At 40.7% G+C, this 24405-nt stretch overlaps 2 protein-coding genes across 5 annotated transcripts in view; one reads left to right on the plus strand and one right to left on the minus strand.

Moving 5' to 3' along the window:
• mfsd4ab (major facilitator superfamily domain containing 4Ab) overlaps positions 1–14121 on the plus strand; it is a 35954-nt gene extending 21833 nt beyond the window's left edge. Inside the window, exons 3-12 of one of the 4 annotated variants that reach the window (XM_079518440.1) lie at positions 4564–4713; positions 5221–5419; positions 6790–7041; positions 8656–8815; positions 10402–10517; positions 11022–11195; positions 12137–12284; positions 12480–12550; positions 12906–13026; positions 13515–14121. In XM_079518440.1, coding sequence (XP_079374566.1) covers positions 4564–4713; positions 5221–5419; positions 6790–7041; positions 8656–8815; positions 10402–10517; positions 11022–11195; positions 12137–12284; positions 12480–12550; positions 12906–13026; positions 13515–13618 — 1495 coding nt within the window. In that variant the 3' untranslated portion in view covers positions 13619–14121. The remainder of the gene's footprint in view (positions 1–4563; positions 4714–5220; positions 5420–6789; positions 7042–8655; positions 8816–10401; positions 10518–11021; positions 11196–12136; positions 12285–12479; positions 12551–12905; positions 13027–13514) is intronic. The other 3 variants (XM_079518442.1, XM_079518443.1, XM_079518441.1) reach the window with 3 other exon arrangements.
• A 383-nt stretch (positions 14122–14504) lies between these two features.
• LOC306935509 (acidic mammalian chitinase-like) lies at positions 14505–20892 on the minus strand (the record flags this gene model as incomplete). Its single annotated transcript, XM_079518610.1, has 11 exons — positions 20859–20892; positions 19937–19966; positions 19319–19520; positions 18625–18681; positions 18122–18287; positions 17329–17453; positions 17051–17174; positions 16281–16466; positions 15839–15955; positions 15098–15239; positions 14505–14818 (listed from the first exon to the last, which is right to left on the minus strand). Exons 1-11 carry the CDS (start codon positions 20881–20883, stop codon positions 14505–14507), a joined length of 1488 nt encoding a protein of 495 aa, XP_079374736.1. The 5' UTR covers positions 20884–20892.
• Positions 20893–24405: the final 3513 nt, after the last annotated feature.

Raw genomic sequence — 24405 nt, forward strand, 5'->3', positions numbered from 1 at the left:
CTGCCGGCCTGTGCACGCATGCTGCTTAGCTTGGATTTCCCATCGATGATGTCACTGGTGGACGGGTTTCTGAACTGCCCACAGCCCTCCCATGAGACACAGACAGAGTAGACAAAAATGGTGGCATTTTATCATGAACATTAGTGAGGACCAATTATATGAAGGTAGGTTGAAAAGTGGTGAAGTAGTCCTTTAAGATAAAGATTTGTATGGCTGTCGTGATATCTATCTTTTCTTCTTTTCCTGTCTCCATTTACAACCTTGGCGGAAGTCCTTATTGGTCCACAACCAGTGAGTAAAGCTTTACTCAACCCTTAGAATGATTTAAGAAACTAGGTAATAAGTATGTTTGACTCATACGCCTGCAGTGTTTGTACAATAAAAAAGTATTACTCATCATTGTTCATTACAGAAATCGTCCAGAATGGCTGCATGAATTGGGAAAGCCCTGCTTAGTTAGATGCTCTTCAGGGTGTTTTTTATTATTTTTACCTGCTCTCTAAAGCCTGTTTATATTGTATAAGACAACCTATGGTTCATGGTTTATAAATCATAAAATGTACAATACCCAATACTGTACATAGGCTCACTGTAATAGCCGTGAGACATTAAGGACACGCTGAGGTCTGAGCCTGAGGCAAGAGGCTCACGGTACCAAATTATGTCCATGATCAAAAAAATCTGTCTCACATGGGTTATCTAAATTTATACTTAGCTGTGAGCTATGGTTGTGCACAGAAAATGGCCAATCTGCATGCTCACAGTCCCAACGCTATCTGCTGATGTGAGCTTCATTATGTTTATAATTCATATTTTAGTTATTTTTTGTTACATACATACACATACATTTGTCCTATACATTTACCCAACCCTACTATTATAATTAATTCCCAGGCACCCTCCTGAACTCTAGTGACTAGTCTGAAATTGAGTGTGAGTTTTAATACATTTATAGGCTACTGTACTTTGTCACAGAACCTAATGTTATTCTCATCTCATCACTATTTAAGCTTTATAACTTTTCAGTCCACTACAGCTCAGAGGCCAATATTGTACTTTTACCCCACTACAATTATTTGAAAACTTTAGTTACTATAGTTACTTTGTAGATTTGGATTATTATAACAAAACATGTATTTACCACTTCAACCCTATATACATTTCGGCCATTTGAAAGCTTATTTGAATACCTGTGAAATGGAAGATTCTGTATAATGAGTACTTTCTACTTTTGCTACTTTAAGTACACTAGAGCGGTGCCTGTTGGGCACTGGCCTACTTGGAACGATGAAAGTTGGAAATGCATGCCCCACCCAGTTATTAAGTATGAGATGTAGCTTTTCATTGTAAATGCGACCTACAGTCGCAACAAGTACATTTTGAATTCCAGACTTTTACTTCTAACAGAGTATTTCTACATTCCAGTAAGATATTTTTACTTTAATAAAAAAGAGTACTTTTTCCACCACTGCTACGTTGACATTTTGGCCTGATGGTGGCTCTAGAGGTGCTCACTAAAAAGGCAGGGTTCATCCTCCATTCATGCCAGAAAACCAGTTTGTTTTGTAGATATACAGTACGGTGTGACGCTAGGGAGGCCATGAGGTCACTATAATCAGTGAGGGTCATCCTCCACGGAGCATGAAGGTGCACAGCAAATTCTATGACAATCCACAATGGTAGTTTTCAAGATATATATATTTTATATCCTGATCATCGGTGCACACGCCACGCGCGCGTGGTTATCAGTGGAATGGAATAAAGTACCATCTTTAGAGCCTAATAAAACATTAAACATTAATCTAAGAATATTAATCGCCCGGGTGTTAGTCCACAACTTGGGGCGAGTCTACTCAAGACTATAGCTATGGAGGGCAATCACTTCCGGGTCGGGCGGATGTGGATCTACTTCTTTGCTTATTTCGTGCATTTCACTGGTGCTAGCCTCACGATCCCGCATATGGTAACGGGAGGGAATGTAATATTATGCCGCCTGTGCATATCTAAATAAAAGGATAGATTTGGGGAATTGAACATTTGAATATGAATACAATTACATTTATGTTTGCCTATTTGTTCTTGTAAACAAAAATTGCATGACAAATAACTTAAAGGGTTTACAAAGAAAATACTGACGATGTCGGTTCTATTAATCAAAATAAATAATGTTCTGCCAAAACAGGACATATACTCTTATACATTCAACATACCGTTTCAAATTGTGGAAATAGAAGATCCACAACCTCACACCCATTTTTTCCATCGCAACACGTTATGAGCTCTTGTAGATCTGCTATTTCCGCTTTTAAAATGTATGAATTTATAGAGATGAATGGAAATTATGCAAAACAAATGGGATTATCTAAAAAATATATATATATATTTCAAATAATCGGAGGATTATGTAATAATTGTGACAGGACTAGTAATCAGTGCAATGTCACTTTTCTTTGCATTGCACTAATTAAACTGGTTGGTGCTGCGGTTGCACACTTTTTGTCTTGGCCGAGATACTGTGGACACCATTGTAACCTGGTGTTGTTTTTCTGCATAATGCAGGAGTGTATACTTTTGTATTCTGTTCTTCTTTATTGGTGCTGCTTCTATATTGTTATTTCTGACCTACAGTATTTTCCTTACTCTATCTGTATCTGTAACTTTGTAACTAACTGCTGTGCCGCCTCTGGGCGACTGAAATTCCCCTGCGGGATCAATTTAGGTATAAGTATCTACAGTATAAAGGTACTTATAGTACTACCAAGGGGTTGGTCTATTTTATGTTGTCTTTTGTTTGTGGTGAGTCAGGACAGAGACCAGACCACACACACAACGAAGCACAAGAGATGTTAGTGGTAGTTTTGTTTTTGACTTTGGCAAGCAGCATTTCTTTTATCTATAATCTTTATCCCACGATTTTGCAACCCATTTTTTTCACCCAGTGTCAATTATCTAATGTAATTATGGGCGCTACACTTCCTCTGCCAACCTAGGGGGGCAGCAGACTGAACTCATGCTTCCTTCTATGCATGAGGAGTCCAAGCTCTTCTTTTCATCTGACAGGGGGGAATTTCCCCGGCTGGACGTAGCGCATGGAAGGAACACTTTATTCCGACCAGTTCCTTTCCACTCCATCAGGCGCCCCGGCTGGCCAGGGGGAGGTAGTTTAGAGACCAGGATTATTGCATGTTTTTGTGAGGGTACATACCCTAGGGGACACGGGGAGAACATGCAAACTCCACACAGAAAGGCCCTTTCGCCAACCCCACCTCGGGTATGGGCACTGATGGAGGAGGGAACACGCCCCCCAGCACCCACAGTGTCCCCAGTGGGAATCGAACCCAGGACCTTCTAGCATTTTTAAATGACATTTGAATGGACTGAATTTACAGGACTGTGTGATGCAGATGCTAAATAAATTAAATGATTTGTGGTTGATCCATGTGGCTTTTGTCTTCCATCAGATACTAGAAAGACAAAAGTTAGAATCATATACATACCATCACTGCTGGTAATGCATGAAATAAATATCCATAAAATCAATTTTCACCACATGTAATGCTTAGCACTTAGCCATGAACTAATATAGAAAATAAAATGACTATTTGCTATGTATGAGATTTCTGGATTTTACAGTACACTGTGGTATTGAATTCAAATTCTAGCTTCATTCAATCATAATGCATTATCCATGCATATAAAACACATCCTGTCCAAAAGAGACACAGATGAATTATCATAACACAATACGTAGCTGCTGGCCCTATGTGCACTGGATCTCTTGAATGAGAATGCTAACAATACATGTATAAATGTACAGTGAGTATATGAATATCCACCACTATGGCCAGTGATATACATTTACATATATTTATTTTTCTTTGTGGATTCTGACAACAGCCCAGCACCAGTTTTTTGGTGAGCGGATGTGCATGCTTTATTGTTCTTTTCAGTGAATATATATGAACACTGTATCAACAATGAGTGTGAAAGAATATTCGACAAATATAAGAATGGATATGTACTTGTAATTGGGTACAGTCCATCAACAGTGAATATGTGAATGAATATAAGTCTGCAGTATGAGTGATATATGCACCGTTAACAGGCATCTGTCAAAGTTGTGCAATGTACAGTACATCCTAGTAGTCCATGTACAAGTATGATGACACATAAAGTCGTTCTTTTGGATAGGATTTCAACACCGACGTTTTTGTTTTCTTTTTCATTGCAAATGATTGACACCATTTAAATAGACATATTATTGTTAGAAGAAACTCCACTTTACCCATTAACTATAGAGGACATCCTTTCAGTTATGCAATTCAAAGAGGAGGGCACAGCCCTGGAGCAGCTTTAAAAGAAATCAAGATGGCAAGAATCTTACTCTAGTCTGTCTCATACTGAGATCTATAGTTCCTTACTTACTGGAAAGACATTCTGTGAATCTGCGTTACGCCTCCACGTTTCTGAAGTATCAGTCAGGATGTTTGTGGAAGAGAGGATACTAACTCTGTTCAAACGGAATGCCCATCACACTTTGACCTATTGGAGTGTGTTCTTCAGCTTTGGACTCTGCATCGCGTTTCTTGGACCTACAATATTGGACTTGCAATGCCAGACCAACTCCACGCTCAGTCAGATCACCTGGGTTTTCTTTTCTCAGCAGTTCTGCTTGCTCATTGGCAGCTCCATTGGTGGTGTTTTCAAGAAAACGTGAGTAGCTGCATGGTGTATTTGTACTGTTTCTGTAGGTGAAGCTGTGCAATCCAGAATTTATTTTAAAGGCTAACATTTTATTTTAACCACATGAACCCTAGCATCCCTATTCTGGGGTAAAGAGATTTGGTCTAGAGCACTGGGACCCAAACCTTTTATCAACATTTAACTATGCCCAAAAGAGAAATGTAATTATTGTGTGTGTGTGTGTGTGTGTGTGTGTGTGTGTGTGTGTGTGTGTGTGTGTGTGTGTGTGTGTGTGTGTGTGTGTGTGTGTGTGTGTGTGTGTGTGTGTGTGTGTGTGTGTGTGTGTGTGTGTGTGTGTGTGTGTGTGTGTGTGTGTGTCTGTTTACTCCACAGAATTGTATTTGCTTTTTCTTTTCTTTGTTCTGCACTGCACATACAAAAATGAGAATTGTATTTAATTAACACTGTACAATTATTGTTTTCTCAATAAAAACATGGGGATACAATAACTCACTTTATTCTGTCTTTCCCCTAAAGGTTGTTCAGCGCTCTGTCTGCCTTGTTTATCTCTGCTCTCATCATCTCTGTAATATTTGTCATAATACCATGGTGCAACACGGTGCTGATTCTGGCCATCGCCATGGCGGTGTCGGGCATGGCCATGGGCATCATCGATACCATCGCCAACATCCAGCTGGTCACCATTTATCAGAAGGATTCCGCCATGTTCTTGCAGGTACTGTATAACTAACCACTGTCTGGACTAAGGTAGCCTGGTCCAGACTGTGTGGTTTCTGGTCTAGAGGGGCGGGTGCCAGCGAGTACAAGGCGTACTACTAATAGGTGGTCCTATTGGTGCCGGCGTGAGCACGGAGATGGATCCTATTGGTTCACTGATCTGAGCACCTACCCCGCCCCTTCCTCCCCACCCCGGTAGAAAACAGCGGAGAACACTGACATCAACAAAGTTATTGGTTAGCGAAATACAAGGAAGTGGGCTTCCTCTGCCAAAAGTAAAAGCCTGGGTACAGAGGATAGGACTAAGGTAAACCCTAGCGTCTGTATTCTGGGGTGAATGTCCAGACCGTATTTGGGGAGATTTGGTGTCGAGGAAAGTACTAGCAGGCCTTGTATAGTAGAGTCCCCGGGGACCCCGGGCAATTAAGTATGCTGGGTTTGCATGGCTAAAGTGCTATTGATGTAACTATTTCTAGCGACTTCAAGACATCATCATCAAGGATGGCAGGTTTCATATTCATAAGGCCACGGATCCAATAAAGATTTGTAACATGTTATTTGCTGAAACTACTATGATAAAGTCAGGACCAGGCTTTTGTGCTCTCGGGACTTTTCAGGGTCCGTCTAACATCTTCAGTGTTATGCTTTGAGTAAGCTACGTGAGCACGTATTCATGATTTCTTTTGACATGGGACTCCAATCTACATAGTAAACTCCTCATTGTTCGTCTGAAGCTGAGAGTGTGTAAATGTAAACTCGGGTATTAGCATTTCCCGAGCTTATTTTTCTTTTCTCTGGCCAGATGGTTCATATCGTTTCATTTATATCTGATTGTCTGTTGGAAGAAGCAATTTAGCCAGCGGCTTTGTGGCTGCAAAACAGTGTGTGATTGGGATAGCATTAACATTCAAGTAGCATCTACTGTAGCAGTGGGCCAAAGTATAAACTAAACAGCATCCTCTCCATCCATCTTCATGACTATGCTTTTATATATATATATATATATATATATATATATATCTCTCTCTCTTGGATGAGACGTTAGAGATCTATGACATATCTTGTCATAGATATAACTCAAATGGGGGCAAGGCTGCAGCCCGATGAGAGCCCCATTGACTTCCATAACACAATGTAAAGTATCCTGGCCTGTGTGCACAATATATTTGCAAGATTAACTCCAGTCCAGACACACAGACACACAGACCGACTTCTGCAGAGCCGTGCTGCAGCTGTAGAAAGTACAGTAGGCTACCTATTAATGATGTTTGAAACGGTTAAAAGTTAATTTTTGTCGATTCAGCCAGAATTTCTGCTTGAGAAAAAATAGCCGTTATTCATCGATGTTCCGCTCCCCGCACTCTGCAGGCGTTGCATTTCTTCATCGGGTTCGGAGCCCTGGTGAGTCCGCTGATCGCAGATCCATTCCTGTCAGAGACGGGCTGCGGGAACCACACTGGGAATGACACTGAGATCATGCATCACTTCAGGAACACGTTGCGTAACAGTCCCATGGTCCTCCACAACATCAGCCACAACCAGAACCTCCTGCCCGCCCACACAGAGCCAGAGGAGGAGTCCATTGTGCACTTTGCTTTCTGGATTATGGCACTTATCAATGTAAGACACTGGAATGGTTTGATTTATTTTGACACAATCACAGACCAGACACAAAGCAGTGGTTCTCAACCTGATTATTATTATCTTTTTAAATGGGTTGGGGGGGGGGGGTCCCGGATGAGAGTTAACAATTTAAGGACTTTTAACTTTTAGAGCTTTTTAATTAATAGAAAGAAAGAAAGAAAGAAAGAAAGAAGACCAAAAGTAATCAACAAACTATAATATAAAACATGGGTTCCCAAAGTGGAGTCGGGAGTCGGGACCACACTTGCGGGACACTGACGGTGGGGTCGCAAATGTATTTTCTGTCATCAAACATATTTTACATACCTGAATAGAATTAAACAGAATGACTGAAATACAATGTAAATATGATTTCAAATACATTTTAACCATATTTGTTACAAAACCCCTACATAGACTAGTACTAACATAGCCCTAGACTTAATACATTACATGTGCGGACAAATGCGCACCAAACGTGCACGTTTATGTGCATAAAATTACCTCCGGGGTTAGGTTGGGGTCAATGGCAGCATTATTTTGGGGTCGGGGGCTGAAAAGTTTGGGAACCCATGATATAAAAACTGGTCAGACATTGGCCAAATTGTCAAAAAATATAAGAAAGAGGCAAAATATTTGAAAACAGGCTATTTTCATGATATTTATCTGTGGAACCGAGTTAAAAAAAAGTCTCAACTACAATTCCAAATGTTTGTCAGGGTGGGGTGTCCCCAATTCAAATACGATTCTTTTAGCGGTTCACAGCCTGAAAAGGTCAAGAACCACTGGGCCCGATTCACAACGTTGGTCGAAAATAACGTGTAAATAAAGTGACAAAAGTGTATTTTCTCTAAGCAAAATGTGCGGATCACAGGTCGTTCCAGAGATATTCATTTGCAAGTCTTTCCGGCACCCCAGAGCTTCTATTTTGAAGGAATCCCGGCACTGATTGTGTTAAGGTACCATATTTATCTATTCACTCTGTGTCTCAGTCAGAGGAGTGTTGTGGGCAGTTCAGAAACCCGCCTACCAAGTGACATCATCGGTAGGCAATTTGGTCATTTCAAACTAAATTTCATTAAACGTTTTATTAGATTTTTTTAATGAATGCGACAACAATGGCTTCTACAGTATTATAGCATGCTAACTTTCCAATAGAAAGCCTGCCATTTCTATAAGCTTTGATTCCCCAACGAAGATGTCACTGGTAGGCGGGTTTGTGACCTGTCCAGACCAGAGCCCTCTGAGACACAGAACGAGTAAACAAAAATGGCACCCTATTATAATGATTATTAGAGTACGGACCAATTATATGACGATAGGTCGAAAACGGGTGAAGTGGTCCTTTACACATCCTAAAACTTAAAAAACAGGTCCTGGACCATACTAGAAATACTGCAAGGCAGTTGCCTTGTACATCTCTGTGTCTGTCCATGTAGTAGTGAATGAAGAAGACACTGAAGGACTTTGATGAACATGTTTTGTGAGGTCACACAGTGACCTTGACCCTTTGACCACCTATTTCTAGTTGGTTAATCTTTGACTTTCATTACTTTATGCTGAGACAAATTTTCGTCTGACTTCATGTCCATCTGTAAACCCCACCCACAGCTGCCGGTGCCCATGGCAGTGCTGTTTCTGATGTACAGAGAACAGCTGCTCCCCTGCTGTCCCAGCACCAACCCTACACTGCTGGATAAAGATGAACTGGCCATGGAGAACCAGCAGGGGGCAGACGGGCTCGACTTGGAGTCAAAACAGGAAACTGGAGGTAAGAAGCAACTGAATAGATGCTCCTCAGGAGTAGCCTGGTTAATAAACCAGACCGAATCAGCCGTTGGCAAAAAAAAGTTGCCTACCAGCGGATTACGGTCTGGCGAGGCTCAGTAGCACGCCTCTTTCCTACAGCAGAGAACAGGTCGGACCAATCGGGACACGGTATGCAATATAGGCGGGCTTTGGTACAGTGACGTTCAATGCTTGAGACTTTTGACTGACAGTAGCTCTGACCAATTGCGTCAAAGAGAAAATGTTCCCCGGGAAATGAAATCCAAGTGGAGCCAGCCCAGACTGATATACCGCGACAGTGTTGTGTGATATTAGTCTGGCTTATTAGCCAGGCTACCTCAGGAGGCCTTGTGTGGAAGACACTTCTTAGACGTACCAGTAGGAGGCGCTGTATCCTTGTGTATGTCATTAAGAGGTCCAGTCCAGGATTGTTCTGAACAGAGGGGCCATAGAGCGCCGAAGTCCTGACGTCACTCGCTCATCCCCTGGTTCTGCTTGGTTCACGGAAGTAATTTCTCTATGGAGAATAACATGGGGTCATCTTAAATCGTTTCATGTAAGCATTGTGGTCCAAAAATATACAAGCTGTCTCGGAGCTATTGTCAGGGAGGTATCTGTATTGTTTGCGACAGTCAGTCAGTCACTCATATACAGTCTGTTTCTAGAGAAAATGTAACTAATTCAGTAGCAGTAACAATAGCGTTTTCTCACAGTCAGTTGATTCTTCATATCCATATGACTCGATGTGAAACGGCCGGGATGACATGTTTATTTTTCAAACAGTTCTTATATGAGGCGATCTAAAATCCCCGGGGATTACAATGCAAATAAAAAGTACATGAACCCTCTACCGATATTGACATATAGGCTGATTTTGTAGTTTTCCAGTTCAGGTCAAAAACTACAACAGATTAAAAACATGGCAGACTAATAAGCAAGACAGCTGCGCCAAACAAATGAATAACCACCAGCCTGTGGTGTTTTGCCCCATGACGATGTAGATGTATAACAATGTTTTTGGAACTTTCCTACCCTATCATGAATCAAAATAAATGTTTATTTATTAAAGTAGGGCTGACTCAATCGTGTAGATAACAGAAACATGTATTAAAGTGCATACACGACAGTATAGGCACATTCACCGCATTGTGAGACCGACCCCTGGCACAGACTTTGCATGTCCCTCTAAAGCCCTGTTGATAAACTGTCAGGATACTTAAAAGGCATTATGATGGTAACATGTAAAAAGTGGATGTTTAAGCTATTCCATAGGACTCTATTAGGGCTCTGCTATTTCCATGAATGACTGGACTAAGCCCTTTGAGAAGTTAACAACGGTGACAATTGACACAAAGGCTCTGACTAGGGCCCCCTGAGTTCTTGGGCCCCTGTGCCTCAGCCCGGCAGGCCAGTGCACTAATGCACCCCCGATCAAGTGCTATATATATTTTTTATTATTCCGGTGAGGATTAATCCGTTATAGTTTATCGGCTGCTTTTTTTCAAATTATTCTAAAAAAGATGAATAAAATATGACGTTGAGCATGGTGAAATGTGTGTTGTGTTTCAGGTCATGGAGATATCTTTGGCTGTTGTCAGAACGATAACCTGCGTGGGCTGCCAGTGTCATTTTTTATGATTCATATCTTGGGTGGGATGGTGCTCTTCATGACCGATGGTATTGTGGTAAGTGAGGCGTGCGAATATTTGAATATAATGTGCTATCTTTCTTCTTAAAGAAGCATTCAGTGATTTGGGTGATTTGGAAAACCACCCAGTCCGCCCCGGTAACAAAATGTGCACATGCACGCTCTACAGTGGGGGGAAGTGCAACAGGCCAACAGCATGTGCACCAAGGCTTGATCATGATTGGAGGAAGGCCCCTCTCATCCTGATTGGATGAAGGCTTTGCCACCCGCCACCAAAACTGAAACTAGGGTTTTTTGACCCCAGGGGCTCACTGGGGACTGGGAGGAACTCCTTATATGGTCAGCACACTCTATAGTATGGAGGATTATCCAAAAAAAAAAAAAGTGGTATTTGAATGAAGTGAAATCACTGAATGTACCTTTAATTTTCTATTAATGTTAATTCAGGCATAGATCACAATGAGTACAGTGCAGTGTTTGCCTTTATACCCGTACCCAGAAAACATAAACATATGTGTTTTTTTTGCTTTTGTATTGTCAGGGTGCGTATGCTGGCTTTGTGTATACTTATGCTGTGGCAGATCCCATCTCACTGCCCCACAAGACAGCAGGCTACCTGGCCAGTATTTTCTGGGCGGCCATCACAGCGGGCCGCCTGTTGTCCATCGCACTCTCTGTCCGCATCCAGCCTGTCAAGCTGCTCATATTCAACCTGGTAAATAATATAATATTAATAATAATATAATTAAGAATGTTTACGCATTTGAGCATTTGCAGTTTAGGCATTTGCCAGATCCAGAGAAACTTACAAAGTGTAAGATCAGAGAAAGTGTCATGAACCCTAGTGAACAAATAGCAGGGTACATTTTCTGGTAAATAGAAACAATGTAGTTTCTATTTACCAGATGCCATTAAAACAATGTAGTGCTATCAAGAAACTAGGATCTGTGGATCTGTTGTATAACAACGACATGCTATCTGAATAACATTTGAGGTCAAGCAAACAGTATATCGTTCCTGTCAGGAAGAAACCACCTAACTCCAAAATGTTCATTTTTCAGGAAAAGAAAATATACATTTTTAAGGAAATGCAGAAAACCTTATATTTTAATAACGATGCAATACTGCCTCATCAAAGTTGGCATTGTGACTTTAGAAATTGTCAATTACTTGCATTGAGGGTCCAATGGAGTTAAGAGGTTTTGTCCAATAAGTTTTTTACTACTTTCCATTGGTTCAATATTTTCGAAACAACACACAGACGTAAAGGTTGTTCAGTAGCACTGATTTATGGAGAAAACAAAAACCACATATTGTTCTAAAAAACAATATGTGAACATCTTCCTGGTATAACTACCATCTATGAAACAAATAAACAACAAGAAGTGATACAAGGAATGAGGAGTACAGGCGGTGACGTACAAAAAGTGATACAAGCAATAAGGAGTGCTATGCGGTCAGTCTGAAGACTTTAGTTTTCAGACTGCAGGGAGTGAGCCTGCATTCCTAACTGGTGGGGGAGGTCATTCCACACCAAGGAAAGGTTGTAGGGAAGGCAGACGTTACTATGACGCATACGCTGTTCCACTTGAAGTGTTGACTGATACCCTTAGGTTTCTGTGTTGCTGACGGTGCTTTGTCCTCTGTGTCCTCCAGGCGGGCGTCATTGTCACCGTGTTGTTGCTGCTTATCTTTTACACAAGCAGCATCTTTCTGTTTATTGGCACCTGCTTGTGTGGCCTGTTCCTCAGCAGCATTTTCCCCTGCATGGTGGCCTATACTGAAGATATCCTCGACTACCAAGGTATATATAACAGGGTAGCTAAACAAAATTCAATCAATAACACAATAGCGCCTTATTTATAATCTGTGTTGTCTGCGACTCATTGTTAGCTTGAAGATCAGATATGGAAAGCGACAGTGTGGCCTGTAAATTAAAATGAAGACTGTAAAGGCACAGACACAGTAAATAAAAGCTGTACGCTCTTTTTCCATTCAGGATGTGCGACGTCTGTCCTTGTGACGAGCGCAGGGATGGGGGAGATGGTGATGCAGGTTGTGGTTGGATCGGTAAGACTGATGGGTGTCATTCTGCAGCAGATTTACAAGCACACACACAGAGTTATAGTAGTTTAACCACATGAACCCTAGCATCCATATTCTGGGCGTGAGGATTTGATGACAATAGCCGATCTACAAGTTGTGGTGCATTGTGAGATTGTAGATCTGCTTTCAATGAAGACATTTGGTATAGAAGGAAAATAGGGGATCTTACTAGAGCCTTGGTGAACTCCTTTCAATTAAGTATATAGGTTTGAATTGGTTGATTCCAAATTTTATGTTGAAAAACAACGAAGCAAATCGTAGCAGAGATTGAGAAGAAATCCCTATGTTTAATTCATCTTCAACCTTAATTTCTGTGCAGATTATTCAGACTGAGGGCAGCTACAGCTTCCTGGTCTGTGGGGTGGTCATCGGCTGTGCTGGTTTCATCCTCTTCTTCGTTCTGTTGCTGTTCCATCGGATGCACAAAAACTACCTCACAGGTACACCTTTCATTATTATTAACTAACCCCAAATCTATGGGAGGCCTGCCTGACTGGTGAAAAGCTGGGTATATTGCAGTGGCTGTCTGCTATTGGCTTGTTTTGGAGCCAGGTGATGACGCCCCATAGTGTGCTAAAGGCCTACTAAAACATGAAGGATTTACCAATGAAGAAAACAGAACAAAAATCATAACTTTTTATAGGCAAACAATGATACATCCTTGTTCTCCAAACAATGTCTTTGATATATGATCAATAATTGAGCTTTGCCTGCTGCTGCATAGAGATGCTCTGTGGCAGATGGTGCATTACCCTACTTTTCACAACTAGATGTCAGGCTTTACACACATTTGGGTGTAGGGTTATTACTCATTAGCTTTCTCAAACCATTGCTATAATCAGTAATTGTGCTCATGATAAAACTGCCCTTGGTTTCAAATCCATCATTCATCATATCTTTCTTTCCCACCCTGCCCTCCTTCCAAAAGGAACATCCAAAAAGTCAGCCATGGTGGAGGAGCCAACAGTTGTATTTAATAATTCTACCCAAACCATCGAGCAGAAAGAAGAAAACCACAACCAGAGCAGCTGAGGAGTGTTTCCCTGTAAGCACTTGAAGAATGCACCACTTATTTTTATTGTGCTTGATATAAAATAATTTGTTAAAGCTACAATCCACATGTACGTATTATGTACTTTTTACTTTTTTACTCTCTTACTCCCCCTAACCGACAGAGATAAATGCAATGATATCGAATTACAGGAAAGTGCTGCAATGTATTACGTTGACCTGCTTAACATAACTTTAGAACATACTTATAACATACTGTTCCAAACAAGACGAAATGAGTCAGCATAATGTAGTGAAAGTCAAGGATTAAGTCCCGGATTGTAGCTTTAAGGAAGTCATCAATATTTTGCTACTTTTAGGGATAGTAACTTCAAACTCTTATTACTCATTATTTCTTAGATGTAAATCAAAGATGTCCAACAATATTATTGCAGATAAATGTATTGTTTTGTAAATCTGGTGTGACTTTGTTGAGATTCTGTACATGATGACATGTGCATTAAAACGGCGAGAGCTTTTGTATTTAAAAGGTGTGTGTGTGTGTGTGTGTGTGTGTGTGTGTGTGTGTGTGTGTGTGTGTGTGTGTGTGTGTGTGTGTGTGTGTGTGTGTGTGTGTGTGTGTGTGTGTGTGTGTGTGTGTGTGTGTGTGTGTGTGTGTGTGTGTGTGTGTGTGTGTGTGTGTGTGTGTCATTGCACTTGATATAATCATCACCAGCAAAGAGAGTGAATACAAAACATTTTCAGCAACTGCAATGTTTATTGGATTGCTTTCTAAATCAACCACTCAAGAGGACAGAGTCACATTCGACATAGTTATCCATTCCATCTGAAGAGTTAACAAATAATGCAAAACAGAGAGGCTTCCTGCCTCTTGAGCAGTTAACTAGTCAATCTGTAACCATGGCTTTTAGGCCCAGTTGCAGCATTTGCAGGACGTGTCGAAGACCAGGCCGCTGGCACAATGCTGGAGGTAGGTCCTGCCCTGGCTGCACTCGTAGAATGCGTTCTTGTTTGTTGGGTCTGGGAACAGCCCGCCGACCTTTCCTTGGCAGAAGCCGGAATCGCCTCCGCTGGATCCGCCACCTCCGCTGGATCCGCCGCCTCCGCTAGGCTTGGTTGGGAGGGGTTTTCCTGTTGGTTTTGCTGTTGTAGCGGCAGCGCCACCACTGGTGGTGGAAGCGCCTGGCACTGGGGGGAGGGGTGTGGCTGGAGCTTTGCAAGCTGGAAATAAGTATTTTTGTTGATTAGTTGACGTCACATCAACACTTTTGTATGTATTGTTTGTATTATAAATGTTGCATATTTTTGATATAGTGATAATTTTGCAACAAATTAAGCCCTAAACCCAGGGCTCTATATGTCCATTGAGTTTTTCCCTCAACACCAAAGCTGAACGCTCAACGTTTTCCCAAGGTGATTAGATCTCCTCAGAATGTGTGCACATAGCTTTCACATCGGTACTTGAAGATCAGGGCCTTTATTTTAGATTTAGATTCTTACATGCTGATTCCAGACCGAGGCTCTTCTTCAGAACATTGATCAGAGGGTATTTTCCCTGGTTACAGAATGTGCCCTTGTAGTCATCCATGTCGAGGGTCCACACCATGGCACCACCAAAGTTGTTCTTCATCAGCCAGTCAACCTACAGACAGGTCATGAATAAACAATATAATACTGCAATATTATGATAAATATGCAAGAGATGTCCCGTACAGCAGCAGTTCTCAACGTGGGGTCTGGGCTGGGAACCCCAGGGTTCCAGGGGGTCTCCAGGTAAATTATTGATAGTTAGGAGCCAAGGGACCAACCATTACAGGTCTATAAGTCTGAGAGTTATGGGGGTCGTTCGTGCATGGGGTAATACATACAGTTTGAAGCTGGAGATCCTTATGAAAAGGGTCCACATGCATTTGCTCCCATCAAATGAGTCAAGACTACAATTAGTGGCAATTATATACTTCTATACATAATTAATTTGTTTACTGGTGTCTCTCTGGTGTCAATAAAAGTCAATACAAGTCTCAATAATTGAGAAAAGCAAATAAAGCACTTAACAAATGTCATTGTGGTTAAATACACTATTTTGTGTTGCTTTCAGTGATACGTTATGCTTATTGCATATAACAAAACAGTGCTTTCAACCTATCACAAACATACTGTATAGTGTATAGTAATAATATATTATCATGGCATGATGATGTACAACATGTACATGCATATGAATTGCTATTGCTTCCTTACCTTGATCCCGAAGCTCTTCTCGTTGTCATAGCCCAGCCATTGGTTTCCTTTGTAGGCATATGGGGTGTCCTGAGGTGAGTTCCAAACCTGAGTTGCTCCTTCCAAGAATCCACAGATCTGTCATTTTGACGAAAACTTTATTAGCAACATGTAAACCCTATATATATTTATATACTTAGTGGACTGCTTCACTGGATTCTCTTGAATTTAGCTTAATTTACTGTACCTAGTGACTTCACCTTTCTTTATTCACTTACTTTACCTTTCTTACAAACAGAACGTGACAAACATACAGACTGAAAAGTGTTATTATTTTGACTATGGTGAAAACTGGAACAATTCTGTAGTGTTTTAGAGATATTTGTCGGAACTCGGGAAACTAACTTGAACCCGTGGAAATGAATCCCAGTCAAACTGAGACATCTGGTCACCGTACACGTACCTCAAAGTAAGCCAGCTCTCCAGCCTCCTGGGTGTACTTCCCTGGAGTTCCAGCCTTAGCGATGGGGGCTTTCACGCCATGGACGGCAGGGTTCTTGAGGGTGAATGAGGCACCATAGGTTGGGAAACCCATTATCAGCTTCTCCGCTGGGGCGCCCTGGTTCTTGTAGTAGTTCATGGTGTAGTCCTGGAACAGAGCACAACAGTGTTGCAGTTAAACAGGTATTTAACATCATGTTTTCAGTTTTCAACATTTGCACTCTTCAGTAGTGGAAAGTATTAACCAAATTGATTTACTCTACTGTAACTACTGTAATTTCGAGGTGCTAGTATTATTTGACTATTTCCATTTTATACTATACTACTCCACTACATTTTGGAGGCAAATGTACCACTACCATGTGACTACTATGTGATAACTCAATTACTTTGCAGGATGAGATTAACAATATAAAATATAACCAACAAATTATCATTAATTATACTACATGAAGTAAATAATCTGAAATAATGTCTAATCTATATAATGAGTAGGCCTAATTTGTTTTGATACTTTAATTATTTTGATCCTAATACTTTTGTACTTTTAAGTCAATATCCAGATATGTCTACACTGTGGTATTTCTCTATATACTACATTGTACATTAGATTAGAGGTCTTTATTATCCACAAAGGAAAATAGTTTTGCTCAGGTCAATGCATACATTCAGGACAATACATCAATACATTTGTGGCAATCCCCACTGAACTGCAGACATTTTTCTACTCACAATATTGAAATAGATGAAGCCACCGTCGTCGTTGGGGCCCTTGAATAGGGGGCTGCACTCGCCTGTGAAGGGGTCCCATGATCCGTGGTAGTCGTAAGTCATGATGTTCATCATATCCAGAGACCTGGGATGTGGAGAAGAGCATGTGAGCACCACCATACAGTCATCACATCAACAGAATAACTCTAATTGATTACACAAATAATGAAATTGTGAATATTATTAGAAGGCGAACAGAGTGCAAGGACATAATATGTATTATATCGTCACATGCTTACTGGCCAATGCTGGCAATCTCATAAGCAGTGTCGATGGTGCCCTTGCCGGCGGCCAAAGCAGCGGATACCAGGAGACGATGTCTGTTGGTCTTCTTACCCTCGGCCTCGAAGGCAGATTTCAGCTCCTGTTTAATTTCATCGGGTAGAAGAGAATATAGTATTGATTGAACTACTGAAACAGAAACACAAGACTTTTAAATGCAAGTAGTAGCACTGTTTTCACATGGGGTGGCTGATATCCTTGTTTACTGCTCCTTTGCATGGGAAGGAGACAGTTAACATGATTCAATCATCTTATCTATAGTCAGGATGTCAGGAAGCATCTAATGCCTCCTGGGTGGTCCCCAGGTCAGTTTTCCAGGCACTTTCCCCACTGGGAAAAGACCACGGAGCAGACCTTGGAACGCCTAGGGATCCCCCAGAGTTAGCCAATTACTGTATGTAGCCCTGGAAAGGGAGTCTGGTATTCTCTGCTAAAAACTGTTACCTCTGTGACCCAACTCCAGATAACTGGCGGAAAATGGATGTAAACACGCCATTATTCATTTGTTGGGTAAAGTATTAACTCAATTTATCATATCAAGCATAACTTATTTTTCCAAAGATGTATTTTGAGCTGAGAATGGGTGAAAATCTTTGCTAAAGCATTTAATACTGTACTGTTTACTCCTGTTTCCATATGATGTATTTCCAAAACTCAGCAAGTGATAGCTCATTATATAGCTCTGATCCTGTACCATATCACAAATAGAGAAGTAAATATACAGTATGCTCGATGTGGCTGCTAACGAACCGCAAGGAAAACGGAGTACAGGTGCTGATCCTGAGATGGGCTTCCTCTGTTTCCTGGGTATTCCCAGTCGATGTCGAGTCCATCAAACTCGTACATCCTCAGGAAGGAGATGACTGAGTCAATGAAGGTCTGACGGTTAGCAGAGTTGGACACCATTGCGGAGAACCTGTCAGTGGAGCATAGATTGATTAAAGTCATTCAGTTTTCAAACCAAAATGAACGCTGCATTGTCCTGCATTGTCCTGGCACAGAGGTTATTTTGGAATGTAACATCAATGTCATTTCTTGTGCATTTCCGATGCTTGTGTATTGTTATTTTGGCGCGAGTGTCGTTAACAGACACTACGGGCTAAAATACTAGATAGAGAAGTCGTCCAAAATCAAATATGTGTGGAGTGGTTATATTGAAAACTATACCAGCGAAAGATTATATCAAATAATATGTTTTTAATTGAAAACATACAGTAGGTTGTATAGAAGATGTATGCACATCAGCCACTCACCCAGCAGAGCCAAAGTTCCATCCTCCAACAGACAGCATGGTCTTCAGGTCTCCATTCCTGCCCAACAATAAATACATTTTATGCCACAGTGATTATGAACTGCATTTTTGAGGGACTTGCACAGTACTTTACCTGAGCATTTACATGTTCTGCTACTTTATTGGCTACTTCTATTCCATTACATTTTGAAGACAAATATTTTCTTGTTACTTTGAAGATTGAGATTAACAATATATATTCACAGATTATGGTGTATTATTATACACAATGTCCATTGCCTACATATATGGGAGGGGGAGGCGGTCACAAGCTGTCCAGCAGTGGACTATATAAAATAGTTATAATATGCCTTTACAAACAATACACATTCAATGCATCAATAATTATAATACAATAACATATATATTTTTTGTATTAGCGTTATTCTGTGCTTTGAATAGATTCTGATCGTATAACTTATGTACTTAATTTGAAATACCTTACTTAATAGAGTTTAGGCAAAACGGTACAGAATAACATCATGTTCTTACAAACAACTCTAAGAAATCTACAAGCTGAGGCACATGTTGACAAACATCTTAAAACACGTGTGTGCGTGCGTGCGTGCGTGCGTGCGTGCGTGCGTGCATGCGTGCGTGCGTGCGTGCGTGCACATGAGCGCGCATGTGTGCGTGCGTGCTTCCTTGTGACTCACTGGTTCTTCAGAGCATTGAACTGTCCATACAGAGTCACATCATTCCACTCATAGGTGGCCAGCTTGCCGTTCTTGATGGTGGCGAAGGCGTACAGCAGATGGGTACACAGACACGGGTCGATGTCGGTGGGGAAGTAGACCATGGGAGGTGGTCTGTACTGGGCCCAGTTGGTGAAGTAACATGACAGGATGTAGGATGACCCTGTGGATGCAGAAGCAACATTTGACATTAAATACATTTGACATTAAATACAGGAATACATTTGACATTAAATACAGGAATACATTTGACCTTTTAACATCCCTGCAAACTATTTCATGCCAATGATATGCATTGATCTGGCTGCCAAAAGTGTACCTAAAGACAGTATTCAAATAATATATATTGGCAATTACTTGAGTTAAGAGGATTTGTCTGAAGCACTTTTTACTACTTTCCATTGGTTCAATATTGTTTTAACCAACACACAGACATAAAGGGTGTTCAATAGTATTGATTCATGCAAATAACATTACTATCCATAATGTTATATAAAAAAGAGACCAATGAAGACTGAATGTGTCCTCCGTCCAATAAAATAAATAGTGCATTGTTCTGAAACTGTAGAGAAAACTCACCGAGCTGCGCATTCAGCAACAGAGCCAGAGCTGGTAAAAAAGAAAAGACACATAATAGTTAGTTTAAACTAAAATCAAAATCCATTCAAATCTGATTGCATCTTACAGCTTAAGTCAAAATTATCTTTTGTTTAGGACTGCATTAAAGGTGCTAGCTGATTTATTTACATTTATTTTATACATATCACTTCCAAATACACTTGTTTAGTGTATGAGTTAGTTTTCTCTCCTGATTGAATAAAATGAGTATCCGACTAAATGTATTTTCCTGAGCTGGAGAATGACAGGAAGGCCCCTGTTACTGAACTCTATTGATCACGACCAGAATAGCGATAGGGCTATTTAAAGCCGCACTCTTTAATTTCTCTGTCCTCTGATCTGGGATGATTTTAACCCGGATCCCCTGTGCAAATGCTGAACCTGTTGCCAGTGAGCTACTGTACCAGAGCTGCTGCTTGCTCAGGGGAAATATTGCTTTTTCACTTTCAGGCATGCACCACTTAACCAGTAGTGGTCCTACCATACTGTACCACCGGGTCTAAATATCTCAATAGAAGAGCAGTGGGCAGGTAGACCAACTACAATCACCATTCAATTCAATTCAATTGCATACTCTACCATACAAATTCTCAAAATAATATATTTTTTTACATACGTGAAAGTGATATGTAGCTTTAACTCTCATTTTAACAAAACATCACCTTTAAAGCAGTAGTTTGCCTAAAACAGTACTTATTTTCTATCAATTACACACCCCGTGAAGCCTTGAATTCATTTTCTTTTTTGTTTTTGTTGCATTGAGACAATAATTTGATGTAATTGATAGAAAATAAGTACATTTTGGGTGAACTATATGCCTTTAACCACATTATCATTTCAAGAAAAGTTTCAACAAGTACAACATGCATTTCAGTGAACTTACCAGTCACAATGAGAACCTTCCCCATGATTGCAGTGTACAATTCAGTCTACAGGTACACTCACTTTTATACTCACAGTTTGCTCAAATCTTCCTAACATGGGACTTTTGCCAAAAAGGTTTATTTGCTAAAGATTGTTTCACAAAGGATTATCAAATGTGCCAACATAAGAACCCATGTACTGTATGATTACCTATCATACTTTATTCTCCATGCACACGTTGCCAGTTTAGCATTTCTCCTTGTGTGAAGGACTGATAATGAAATGTCCAACGAGTGCAATTACAGAACCACAGAAAACACAAAGCCTGTCATAAAATAACTAATGATAATGATTAGTGAATATGGAAATCTTAGAAAATAGGATCATATAAATGCCTACCATGTCTAATATCTTTCTATAATTCACCAACTATGCTGTTTTGTAAAAAGTATTATTTGATTAACCTATTAACCACATGAATCATAGCGTCCATATTTTGGGGGCGAACATCCAGCGAAAATACCAGATTGTAGATCTGCTATTTTCATCAAATAGATTTGTTGTGGAGGGAAAGGCAATCTAGTATGAGCCCTGGGGTTCTCCGGTCGGCTAAGTATATAGGGTTTAAGTTGTTATGTTCTGTTATCTCATATAATGCAATAAGCATAAGCAAGAGGTCAAATGTAGCTATTCCTATTGTTATATAAAGTTTGTCATGTCATATGCCGGGAATCAAGAGAAATAATATGAATGAAATGTCAGCTTCTGTACTGTATAATGTCATAAAGTACTTTTGTTATACCTAGGAGGTTTCAGAAATTGTTATCTTACATCTCACATAAGTAAGCGGAAAAAGAAAATACTTTTCCAAAAGTATTTAGTAGCTTGTTGAATCTTGATAAATAAAGATAAATATGTTTGGCTCTTAACGCGATCAAAAGCAGGCCGTGATATGTCATGAAGTGGAGTTTGCATTGTAATATAACGTAATCTGCACCTAATCTAATCGCCTTACAGCCCATTATAAGGTAGCACACTTTATCTCAATGAAATGTCTGCATGTGATATTTAATAAAAGATATGCTGGACTCAGCAGAAAACCGCTGGGTTCTTGAGAGCAGAAGTAATGAAAGAGGTTGTTTCTGTGACAACCCTGCCTGTTTGTTCCCACGGTGTCTCTCTGCAATTACAAAACATTGAGGAAATGTCACAGAGGCTGGAAAAGAAGAAGAGGTTTTACTTTAGTTCAGCTACTTAAACCCTTCGTTGACTGGAGTAGTCCCCCAGGGGTCTATACTCCACCTCTATGTCTTCACTGAAAATAGTGATCTACAAGCTTGTTTGGATATTGGCTATTTATTACACCCAATGTTTATTTATTTCAACAGCCTGATTCATCTTGATCACATGTCTGCCAGAGATAGACAAAAGAGTAGTAGTAGTAATATGTGTGTTTTGACAACACACTTTTGAGAGATCAACATACTCACACATGCAGGCAGTGGACTGCCTGGTAGTACAGTTGATCTCTCACATAAATTATTTCCAGGAGCATGGATACAGTGCTTACAATACAAAGATGTTCCATGTAAGACACACTTTCCTCTTATGGCAGACGACACTCCACCTGGTAATTGTGAATACCCTATGAACTATTCCTCTCACTAAACGGGCCAAGTTTTTCATATGATCATGTGGGAGTTGAGCCATTAGAACAGGACATTATGTGGTCTCATGCATCCTTGTGACTATAGTATAAATCGTTGTTTCTCGTTTCAGGTCATAGGAGATATAAGTTAACAATTTTAGCACCATACAGTTCATAACATGAGTTTGTAGATATGCTATTGTATTTGTAGGCTAGCCGAGGCTACACTATATTGTCATTACAATTTTGAACATCATTTTTAGGAGAATGACATGTGCAAAATATTGATGCCACGTTGAACGAGGTTGAACTTTCAGAACTACAGTAAACAGTCTGTCAGTGTGATTTGTTCTTTTTCATATACTGTATGTTGGCATCTTTTATGCTACTAGAGCGGTGCCCGTTTCAAGGTTGGTAGCCTATAAGGTCAATAACGGGTCTAAAGGATTTAGAATAGCAGAGAGCTCTAGGACTCAGAGAAGCAGTCGTACCAGTCCAGCAGTGGTGAGCGCACCTCATGGCGTGCTCTGCTTGCACACAAGTAGGCCATTACATGTCCTACTGTAGGCCTACTTGTATGCAAATCGCAAGTTGGTAGCTCGACAGAGTGCATTTCTAGTTATGTCTGTGTCCCTTTTTTGCCCATATACTATGGAGTTCTTTGTCAGGCATGCCCAAATATGGAGTCTATGCAGATGTCAGAACATCATTGTGATGTCAGAACAGGCCAGCTCCATATATGGAGATCTAGGGGTGATCAGATGTGATCAATTGGCTAATGTGGGCCCTATCCAGAGCCTGGGTAGAGGCTTTTGTGCTGGTTCAGGACAATGTATCCCACTGACTCAAGGCCGGGCACTGCACTCTCTGTGGTGGTGTGGAACACGTGTGTCCAATTTGAAGTCGGTGGGGTGAACGGTTCTCGAGTTACGTGGATTACAGACGTACAAACGTACACACAGAGACATTGTGCATTTATAACCTCGCCTCACCAGGCTTTCCACCTCAGAGGAAAGCCGGGTCTCTGTTCCAAAAGTGCCGTGTGAACCGGTCTGGAGCGGATGATATCGTTACGTCATGTTGTAGTATTGTTTTGTAGTCGACAGGCAGGAACAATCAAACGGAACTTCCTTTTCCCTCAAACCAGAAGAATAACAATAAAAGCTCTCGTAGCCTGTAGCTTTTATTGAGAAAAATCGGTTTGAGGGAAAAGGAAGTTCCGTTTGATTGTTCCTGCCTGTCGACTATACAAAACAATACTACAACATGACGTCACGTAACGATATCAACCGCTCCCGACCGGATCGTATACCCGAAATGAAAGGGTGCCCAGGCTAGTGCATTTGCCATTTATAGGTACTAGAGAGGGCCTCTACGGTGGTGTCTGTTGGGCACTGGACTATTGGAATGATGCAAGTTGCTACTGTAGCTAGCTATCAAATGTTACCATAACTAGTCTGCTATGTTGACTCTAGCTGTTCATCTTAAATTGTGGAACTTCTCTTGCATGAATTTCAGTGTTTTAAAATCATTTTCAAAGTAAACTTAGTTAGCAACTAAGCTCTAAGATTTAAGGTACATTCTGCAGTCAGGGTTAAATTGCTGCACAGCAATTTAACATTGGTGTATGTATCCATGCAGCATCCTTTTCGGGTTTATGATCCGGTCAGGATTGGATGATAACAGTATGTCATACCGATGTTTCCCAATAAAATCTGCAGGCTACGAGAGAACGAGGCACGCTTTTATTGTTATTCTTCCGGGTTTGAGGGAAAGGAAGTTCCAGATTGATGGTTCCGGCCTGATCACTACAAAACAATGACTACAACATGACGTAACGGTATCATACCCTCCCAGTCCCGAGCGGATCGCACTACACTGCCAATGACAACACGTAGTGTTGAACGCCTGTTTTCTA

Source organism: Electrona antarctica, assembly GCF_951216825.1.
Source record: "Electrona antarctica genome assembly, chromosome: 2".
NCBI lineage: Eukaryota > Metazoa > Chordata > Actinopteri > Myctophiformes > Myctophidae > Electrona > Electrona antarctica.